The following is a 10,840-nucleotide window of genomic DNA, read 5'->3' as shown; positions in this document are numbered from 1 at the left end:
GGGAGGGGGGCGGTAAGAGGCCTTGATAATGGATAGGGGGGCGCTGGGCCAAAAAAGGTTGAGAAACACTGTCCTAGAGCTTTAATTCATGTAATGTTTTTTTTTTCAATAGTTATTTTTTTTCCACATTTATATGAAAAGTCAAATAAATTAAATTGGCCATATTCCTCTGAACAAATGCATTTGTCAAATTGCTGATTTAGACTTTTTTCCCCTTCCCTACTCTACCAAAAGTCTGAAAAGCAAGATTCCCAGAACAAGATACATATTTTTTTACATAAACCATACTGATTTCAGAAATTTCGTAGTCAAAACAACTAAATAATAATAATGACAGGTTTGATCTTTATAGTTTATTGTTTAAATGATACTATGATTTATAAGCTTGTGAAATCTAAAGAATTCTATATTTTACTTCCCTACCTGGCTCTGGCTAGATGTTGTTGTTTTATCTCAGAAGGATGTTTATTTAATAATTACTAACAAAACTGAACAAAAGTAATCTGTGTTTGGATGATTCAGTTCTCATAATTTTAGAAATAGAGAAGTAATGCTGTTTATTATCTATAGACCAGAAATGCAGTAAAGCAATTATATAAACAGCATTTGTTTAAGACTAATAAAAAACAATATAGGGTGACCTGTATTTGGACTATAAAATCAGGAAGATGGACCCCAGAAATTCTGTTCTGGAATGGCAGTCAAAGTGGGTGGATTATCACAGGTAAAAGACGGGAAATTTCGGAACATTTTATAAACTTGCAAAGAATAAACACATTTACTCCTCAAAAGATTTTTATTTTTGTGGTCTGATGTTTTATTCAGCAAAACTTCTGCAGTGTGATGAGAGCACACATCCGAGGTGTTATATTGGATATGTGCAGTCAAAAAATATTACTGAGATACAGGTGTGGATAAATTTGTTTGTACCCTTGTTACTTTGACCATATGGGACATGTTAAACTAAGGTGTTTCCAGCATTCAGCATCACAGGTGTCTTCAGTGTTATAATCAGTCAGTCTGCCTGTTTAAAGGGTGAAAAGTAGTCACAGTGCTGTTTGGTATCATGGTGTGTACCACACTGAACATGGAGCACAGAAAGCTAAGAAGAAAGTTGTTTGAGGAGCTTAAAAAGAAAACTTTTTACAAGCACATTAAAGGTGAGCTGAAACATCTGGAGAAGTAACCCTTCAAACCTGAGACAGCTGGAGCAGTTTGTTCATGAGGAGTGGACCAAAATACCTGTGGACAGGTGTAGAAGTTTCAGGGAGTTGCAGAAATCACTTGGTTGCCTCAAAAGGTTGTGCAACAAAATATTAAATCAATGATATCATCCTTTTGCCAATGCCAGTTATATCAGTTTTTTGTTTGTTTTCAACTCTGTTGAACAAAAATTCGAAGGCAATGACTAATTTTCATTAGTTGATTTTTAGCAATTTTTTTCATTTATTACTTTTGTCAGTTTCGGGTTATTTCAGTGACCTTTGTGAGGTTTTCTTTCTTTAACAAGAGTACAGACAAATTTATCTTTGTTTGTAAACTAATGAGTTTGATGAAAAGTGATTTTAGAATGAGAACAAAGCCAGTGTAGGTTGGATCAGTCAGGTAAGTTAAAAATGAACAACTCATATTGGACAACTGCTTCAGTTGGTAGAAGACTGGTTTCTTTCAGTAAATGTGCCAGGGAGCAGGTTACCATGGTGACAGACTGAGTTTCACTTACCTCTGTCTGGCACAGAAAACCACGAGTTTCACTAAACTCAGGGTCAACTAAAAAAGAAACTTATGTGTGTATTGAAAGAAATGAGGCACCATTTCTGAACACACATTTGCATGTTAGAAACAGTGGAAGGGTACAAGTTACAGGCATAATTTACAAATACACATGTAATGTTTTAAGTAGCATTCTTCAGCTGACAGTTCACAGGAGTAGTGTCCTTTTGGCTATAAAGGTTTTTTACAGAAACTGTTTACATCTGTGGATATGAACTCCAGTCTGTGTTCAGCTGCTGTTAACCAGAGCCTTGCTCTTCCTCTTGCCTCATCCTTTTCCTCAGCTGTTCCCCGATGTCAACCAGAGGGTTCTTCCTGGAGGACAGCATCTTCACAGCATCGCTGAACCAACTACTCTCAGTCTCCCTATGAGGCAGAACAAAGGCTAAAGATAAATCTGATCATACCGCTGATCATTCGTGATGTTAAAAAAAACAAGAAGTAGCAGCTTACAGGAGTTTACGTTTCTGTGACCCTTTCATTTGACTGAAGTCAGTTGGCTGAGGTCTTTTCACTGGCCTAAAAGGATGGGAGAGAAGAAGAGATTGGGTCACCTGAACACACTGGTATACAGCCAATGTTTCTTTTTTTTTAAGTGCTGTTATTTTACCTCATTATTTAGATGGGGATGTAATGATACATGTACAGTATTTGTACCAAGCAGTTAAGGTACATACAGTACACTTTAGATAGTGAGGTGATCACTGCTCCCATCTACAACTGAGTGTACAGTTACTTTTTAAAAGGTTTCATTAAAATCTATTCAGCAGCTTGTAAGATATTTTGCTAACAGATAGAAATGAACACATGCACACAGGCAAAAACATTATCGCCCGCTGCCATTTCCAATGTAAAATCTGACACAGATGGAGACCATTCAGTCTGTTTGCTGACTAACTGATGCTGCTCTCTGACTTGGTTGAGGGCAAAAGAAATGTGATGACCTAAGAAAAAAACGAGTTGTTATTTTGACACTTGATGGTTGGCTCAAAGGGTAATAACTTTGGCACTTACGCTTTGTTTTTCCTGCTTTTTCGACAGGATGTAACAGGTGCAGCAGCAGGGCCGATGAGTTGACAAAGCTCTGGTAAAGCGTCAGCCAGTGGCCTCATGTCTCCCACCACAGGCGTGGCTTGCCTCCAGGCCTCAGCTTCCTGCTGCTCCTTGACCTTCTTGATGAAGCTGATCTCTGGAAAAAGCCACAGAGCAGAAATGAGTCACAAGCAAGAGGAGGGAAAAAAGCCTTCGTCTACTACAAACAGAACAGTAGCTGGTTGTAGCAGCAGCTGCTGCATCTTCATTTTCCTACTTGGTAATTGACTAAGTATGTACAATAAGTTTGTCAACTTTCAGATACTGAAATAAGGACTTTAACTAGCCATTCTGCTTCTTTTAACAAGCCTTTTGCTCCTTTAAGTAAGTGTTTTGCTCTTTTTAGCTAGTCTTTTGCTACCTTTTTGTTTTAGCTGGCATTTTGCTATTTTTAGCAAGTATTTTGCTACTTAAAAGAAGCTAGCCTTTTGATACTTTCCATTTTTGATGGAAAATGTCAAAGATCCAAAAAGGTGGATCCAATAATCCAATACCAATTAAAAATTGGTTGTGATTATAATTAGTCTATAAAAACAAAGAAGGCCTTTTGTTCTTATGTTTTAATATTTAATGTCATGTAAAACTCATACTTAGTTTGTTTTTCATTTTATGAACACTGTGGACATTTTAAACTAGCTGTTGTACTAATTTTAATTTCTTCTTAATTCCTGAAAACTGTCCTCCATGACGCAGGGCTTGGGTTTCAGCAAGTCTGAGACAGCAGCTATTAGCACCTAATTATATGTCTGAAGAAGATACGTGTTGTGTTACTGGAGAATTGATTGGCTCAGCACAAGGGTATGGTTTCAAGCTTCATGCCAATTATTGGAGATGATAGCGGCAGTGCTAGGGAGAAGTAATGAAAGACACAATAATAGACCTTAATCCAAAAATTGCTCTATCACTCAGCAGAAATGTGTCCCGTAAAAGTGGGTGATGAAGCAGGCTATATTTGCCAAGATTTCTGGTAATTCACTGGTAAAAACACAAAGTCCAGTCAGTAAAAACGTTCATGTGGACAAACAATAGTAAAACAAACATACATTCAGAATCTGTCTGAAATTGTGGAGAAAAAAAAACAGCTACAAAAGAACAAACAATAGAGAGAGACAGGAAGTAGATCAACCTTTTATAGTAGTTCCAGCATCCAGTCTCTTCAGGTCCGTCTCCTTGATCTTGGTCCAAATAATCTGGAATCTTTGTCCTTTCTTCATGACCAAACTGGTGCAGCTCATTCAGGATGGATGAGTGCTGCTTGTGTCAAAAAAGCTTTAAAGCAAACTAGAGGTCTGGACTTTGACTGGACCATTTTAGAACATTTAACTGGTTTTCCTTAAACCCCTGAAGTGTTGCTTCAGCAGAGTGTTTAGGGTCACTGTCCTGCTGGAAGATGGACATCTGCCCCAATTACCAATCTCTGGAAGACTCAAACAGATTTTCTTCTGAGAATTTGCTCCATCCATCTTACCTTTAACTCTGACTACTTTTCTAGCTCCTGTTGATGAAAAACATCCCCACAGCATGAGGGTGCCAGCACCATGCTTCACCCTAAGGCTGGGGTTCTCAGCATGATGAGAGCTGGTAGGTTTAAATCAGACACGGTGTTGTCCTTGATGGACCCCCTAAACTGTTGTTCTCCACAAAATTTGCCCCTGACCTACGTGGAAAGATCCTTGGTCTCTTTGTTTCTACCTGTTAAATGGCAGTCCACTGCATCAAAGTCAAGATTCAACACAATCTGCTGTGTTCCTTAGATAGATAACTTTTACTAATTGGCATTTTATAATCTACTCCATGTTAATGTATTGTATCATATTATAATAGGAACTGTATTGGCAGTAATTGGATTTGAATCTGGATCTGAATTAGATCTATTTTTCCTTTGTACAGTGCCCTGAGATGACGTTTGTTGTAAACTGGCGTCATATAAATAAACTGAATTAAATTGCTTGGTTGTAGCCGACACGACTTAGAGCTTGATTCTGGGGCTATCAGAACAGGTGCATATAGACAGATTATTTGACCCTCAAGTCACTCACAGATGGATCTTATATAGTTATTTATTTGACTTTTGATGGTAATGGCTGAGGTTTCAAAGCAAAAGAGTTGAATACATATGCACACAATTTTTTCAGTTTTAGCTTTTTAAAATGTTTTTAAAAAAAATTCTTATTTTACTACATTATTCTAGAGAATTTTATGTAGAATTATTGCTTTAAATCAATTTAAAATTCAGGTTGTAAAGAAACAAAATAGAAAGAATTCCAAAGGGGGTGAATATTTTGCAGCCTGCTGTATGTGCTCTGATACATCAACTGAGCCTTCAGATAAGCTTTATTAATATTTTCTGCTCTGATTCCTCAAATTCTGCTATTTATTCAACTTTGCTTCTGTTTTTTGCTTTATTAGTTATTGTATATTGTTGAGGGTTTGTTTGTAATTTATGCTTAACCCCCCCCCCCATGTCCTCAAACACTAAAACAATTAGGATAAAGCCTAAGCCTTGTTCGCATAAATGGTTTAACTGTTAGTAAAACATTTCAGAGCATTTAGGCCAACCTAAAAGATTCTTCTTGCACACTAACCTGATTCTGTTGATGAAACAGTACCACTCATATGCTTTAATGAATTTTTCACCTGCACCTCTTTTACTTAAAAAAAATTATGTTGATTGACACAACCAATCTAACACTCAATGACAACAAATAGTTTTTTTAAAATATATCTTTATCTCTTTATGCCCCTATTTTTATAAATAAATGTAGGGCTGTATATCACTTTTAAATTTTTTTTCCCATGGTCAGTAGGACAGTAGGTGGCTAAACAATGTTCACAATTTGTCACCAACAGTCACAGCCTAGAGAGAGAGAGAGTGTGGCTTAACCCTCCTAGTAACTGATGACTGATAAATATTATTGTCAGTGTTAGAAATTTGGTTGACTTTTCTTTACAGTTTAGTACATCTGTCAATGATGTGAGTGCTAAATAGAAAATGTTCCTCCAAAGGCCTGAAAACCACCACCCCTGGATTGGCAGACCAGGGTGGTGGTCCCCTTATTCAAAAAGGGGGACCGGAGAGTGTGTTCCAACTACAGAGGGATCACACTCTTAAGCCTCCCTGGTAAGGTCTATTCGGGGGTTCTGGATAGGTGGTGACTTTAGACTTAGTTTTGGGAGAAAGAACATGACACTCTCTCCTGCTGTGTATGAAGTATCTGTCAACAGTGCAAAGTGTACATTCCTCTCTAAATTGCTGAGTGTTGATATAAACTCACTGTTAAGCCATTTCTCTCTCCGTTCCCTCATTTTCTCTTTCTTCGACTTGATTTTCTTTTCTTCTGGGCCTGTGGAAACAAGCATGAGTAAATTGTAACGCACATCAATCCAAGAATGGTTAAAACCATGTGCAGAAGATAAATCTGGGACATGATGTAACAATTCCTTCAGAAAAATCTTTTTGGTTTTAATAATAGATTTAATGGTTCTGTACTCCTCAACTTCGTCTCTGACCTGAGTGAAGAGTTTTATTATGCTGTTCTCATATGCAGGAGGCAATGCAGGAGTTAGGGAATCGCCTTTTGATATGGGCCTACTTTGATTTTTTCTACTTTACAGTTGATAATACTTAAAACAGTACAGTCACTGCTCAATTTATTGAAGCTTGTCAAGCTTATCCTCTCCTCTTCTAAACTCATATTTATAAAAACTAGCATTCCTTGAAAGAATGCATACCACCTGCAGCATTACATGGCAAAGTTTTAACCCTCCCGTGGCCTTCAGGTTAAATGGACCAAAAATCACAAGGGCTTCTCTTCCTCTCTTCAGTTACGAAGACTTCAGGAAGGTTAAGCAAAGATTTCATGAGATCTACTGGCACTCTGTATGCGTTGAGGATGACTCTCAGCTACTACCACACCAAATTTTAGCTGAACTTCTGTAAAATTGACCAAGTTACAGCCATTTTTGTGTTTGCTTTTGCTAGCTGTGGCAGCCATCTTGAGTTAGACTGAAAAAATTGAATCAGTTGTACATCTAGTGATTGCTTTCAGAGTTTCTTTAAATCGGTTCACAACATGTTTTGCTAACAAACAGATTATCCATACAGGACTGTCTGGCCGCTGGGGATAGGCACCAGCTCCCCGCGACCCGTAATGGAGAAGCGGGTAAAGAAAATGAATGGATGGATGGACTGTCTGGCCAGGGGTAGAGCAAATTTATTGGGGGGAAAGAGGCAATCCCCCCCAACTCTGGTGTTCATGCATTTTCCTTGTAATTGTGGAACCATTCAAGGGGAAATAAACAGACTTTGCAGTGGTACAAGATTCATTGCCAAGAAGCATTGTTACAACAAAGAAATAATGAACCAAATTTCCTTACTTTTTGTGCCATATTTAGATTTAGTAAATGATTGAATTGACTGTAATTTCCAATATTTGAGCAAATAAGTCAATAATGTAACTATTAAGTGGGTGATTCCCTGTGTGTACATCTACTGGTTTATCAGGAGGAGCTTGAGTATCTACACTCCAGAGATCTTGGCAGCCTTTTATCTGCCACCGCAGTGCAAAACAACAGAAGTGTTTTTGCTGCTGTTTGCAGTAAGAACAGGCAAAGATAGGCATCTGCTGCTGACTACAAATGCGGGCAGAGGTGAAGAAATCTAATCTCTCAAAAGCAGGTGGGGCTGCTGTGTTTGTGGAGGGGGGCAGAATGGGAAGGGTGCTTTACCACCACTGTACTCCCACAGAGAGCATCATCTTTCCACTGCTAGATGAAATGGATAGCTGTGATTACGGATGAATGGAGGCAACCCCCTCACCAACCCACATGAATGCAGACTGAAAATCCCATAGACTTTTTATTAAACTGCCCCCTTCGCATTCTTCTGTTTTATTGTCTTACAACTAGGACTTTCAGTGCCTCCCTCTTGGTTGTTAAAGTTTTAAACTTATTTTAAAAACAAACATTGTTTTTCTTTTTTTTCTTTTTGTTTTGTTTTTTCCTGGATGTTTCTTCCAATCTAACTACTTAGATATATTTTGGGCCATTTTAGCCGATCATAAATCAAAATGTTCAGTTCAGGTCATCCAGGAGATGGATGCTATGACTTTTCTATAACTTTCATAATTTTCAAAATATTTAACTTAATTTTTATTTTATTTTTCCCACTGAGATTGCCTTAATTCCTTCAAAAATACTGTTCTCTTTTAAATCTGCGTTAACCTACTTGCTCTATTCTTATGTTCAAATGGTACTTTCAGTTTTTAGCTATCGGTATGTTACTTATAGCAAGACGTGCTGTCCACACCTTTTGACAAGTGGACCTAAATTGTCAAGTTGAAAGTACTCACGGGCCACGAAAATTTGTATTTTTTATTACAAAATGTCTAAATTTTTAAGTGGGAAAAAAAAGAAATCATCAACAATGTAAACAGATGTACAGATATTTTAGTGAAATTACAACTGTACAATAATTTTAGTCAAAAAGGTGTTTTAAATTGTTATAGATCTAAAACAAAAATTCTCATCAACATTTACCTTAATAAAGGCATTCAATTCTTTTGATTTGTTGGGTTTATTGTTTTAGTTTTCTTGTGCATGGAAGATCGCCAGGTTCAAAACTGTAATGTGACTCATTTTTATTTGAAAACAATCACTAAAAAAGGGGTTGTGTGGCCTGGTGAAGTGAACATTTTATTGGCTCACAGTTCAAATCACACCAAAGATTTTTTTTTATCTTTAGGGCCCACAGGACCATGGATGGCCTGACCTAGAAGGGTGGTTGAAGCACTGAAAAAGTATAGAAGGCAGTCACTAAAACTGATTTCCAGAAGGTTTGAAGGGACACCAGTAAAGGTGATTGAATTGTATGTAAATTATGATCGCTCCATATTCCACTAATGTAGTCCAATTTTCCTCTATTGATGATTGTATCAACAGCTAATGTTTTCTTCAAAAACACTCGCTATATTTAGCCAAGTTTTATAAATGGTTATGTAAAAGTCCACTTTTTGGTGAAAGTCAGTCAATATTTGTGGTCCTTTATACTATGAAATTAATAGAGACAAACTTGTATTGTACTTAATATTTCACATTTTATTAAGATTCTTTTCTTTTAAAACCTAAAAAATTTAAAAATATCACCCTTAAAATTTGTAAAAGGTGTCCATCTTTTTTAAACTCACAAGCCCGAAGGCCAAAGTGATACCGTTCTTAAACTGCAGTCTTGAAATTACAGTCAAGAGGTGCCCAAAATCAATCCAAGAATCACAAATGGCCCATCAGGCTGCACTTTGGACACCTCGGAGCTAGACTTTTGCTACCTTTAGATTTTAATGTAACCTTATGCTAGATTTAGCTTTTAGCTGCTCCTCTGCTACTTTTAGCTAGTCTTTTGCTACTATTAGCATTAAGCTAGCCTTTGGATACATTTAGCTTCGAGCTACTTTTACATTTTACAGGTTGTTAAACTGCTATTTCTAGTCTTTAGCTAATTTATCTTTTTTCTAAGTTTTACTTTTTGAAGAAAATAATAAAAAGTTCTCAAAGGTATTTCCTATATTTTTAGGCATTTAACAAATATAAATAATTTAGGAAAACAGGAAAAGTTTAGTCTGACATAATGTCAGACAGTGAGAAAAAAATGGTTATTGTACAGAAGATGTAACCATCTGGATTCAACTGTAGGTTCTAAATTGTCTGACAAACACAAACTGAATATTTGTTTTGGATGCATGGATATCTCCTTTATCAAAATGTTCTTGTGACTTATTGACTCAAAACCTTGGAGTACTTGACATAAGAACAAAATGTAATTGACATTGAATAAAAAATGATCAGCAGACAAACCCCAGCCTCTGTCTTTCAGCAGGAGCAAGGAGACACTGATGCAAGTAAATGTTCACTTCATGCATGGGCTAAATTTATACCATGACATGTCTATAAACAGCAGCAGGTCATTGTCTGGTGATGCTTTACGAAGCACAATGTGCCAAGAATCATCACCCTCACATTTCCAAGAAATATGATTCCTTCACTATATTTTGTTCAGATGTTCCTGATAATCTCTACTCAGTTTTCTGCCACCGTTGAGAGCTGAAAAATAATTATCTTTTAACCTTATTGGGTGGGGAGAAAGAAATTATCACAAACCCACAACTGCATTCTGATGTACTTTTACTGTAGCTTGGAACTTGTGCACCATCTAGTGTTCAAACAGAGTAATTTCTGAACACGAGATGGTACAATGCTGAGAGAATTAAACTCCATCTCAGACTCTACAGTTATCAGTTGGCACGTTAAAGGTTAAAGTTCATAATAGGACAATACAAGTCTAAACAATTATGGCTGGTTTGGAAGGGTTGCTGCAGAAAACCTCTTCTTCAGAAAACAACATGGCAGCACGACTGTTAAGTTTCATCTGAATGAACCACAAGACTGCTGGAACAATGTCATTTGGACAGATGAGACCAAAGTAGAGATGTTTACCCATCAGGCAAAGTGCCATGTTGAAAAACCAAACAGCATATCAGCACAAACACCTCATACCAACTGCCAAGAATAGCGGTGGAGGGCTGATGATTTGGGCTTGTTTTGCAGCCACAGGACCTGAGCATCTTGAGTCAGCCATGAAGCCTAAGTGGTGTTTTCACAAGGCACTTTAAGCTTAGGAATTAGATGCCTTCTGCTTATCTTGGTGTATTTTCTGAACAGACCAAGGTTGGCACCTTTTTGCTACCAGGCGAAGTAGTGGTACCAGTCACTATCAATCAATCAATCAAATTTTATTTGTATAGCACATTTCAGCAGCAAGGCATTTCAAGGTGCTTTACATAATTAAAAAACAAAATAAAAACAGCATGTGACAATGAATAAACAGTNAAGAAAGAGACAAACATCAAAAACCCGCACTCTAACCCTAATTTAGCCATAAGCAACTCTAAACAGGTGGGTTTTAAGTTGAGATTTAAAGGCA

The 10,840-nt window shown here is 37.1% G+C and overlaps 2 protein-coding genes across 2 annotated transcripts in view; one reads left to right on the top strand and one right to left on the bottom strand.

Annotated features, from left to right (window-relative positions):
• The window catches only part of LOC108244131 (NLR family CARD domain-containing protein 3), a 1,204,881-nt gene that overhangs the window by 1,086,433 nt on the left and 107,608 nt on the right, over window positions 1–10,840 (top strand). The window lies entirely within an intron of this gene.
• The window catches only part of fam207a (family with sequence similarity 207 member A), a 24,887-nt gene continuing 14,824 nt past the window's right edge, over window positions 778–10,840 (bottom strand). The window contains exons 3-6 of the mRNA XM_017430022.3: window positions 6,141–6,209; window positions 2,788–2,962; window positions 2,227–2,292; window positions 778–2,139 (exon numbers count right to left, since the gene is read on the bottom strand). Coding sequence (XP_017285511.1) covers window positions 2,013–2,139; window positions 2,227–2,292; window positions 2,788–2,962; window positions 6,141–6,209 — 437 coding nt within the window. The 3' untranslated portion in view covers window positions 778–2,012. The remainder of the gene's footprint in view (window positions 2,140–2,226; window positions 2,293–2,787; window positions 2,963–6,140; window positions 6,210–10,840) is intronic.

This window comes from Kryptolebias marmoratus, linkage group LG23 (genome assembly GCF_001649575.2).
Source record: "Kryptolebias marmoratus isolate JLee-2015 linkage group LG23, ASM164957v2, whole genome shotgun sequence".
Classification (NCBI taxonomy): domain Eukaryota; kingdom Metazoa; phylum Chordata; class Actinopteri; order Cyprinodontiformes; family Rivulidae; genus Kryptolebias; species Kryptolebias marmoratus.
Note: the sequence above shows the minus strand (reverse complement) of the source record. Positions and strands in the feature narration are given on the sequence as shown.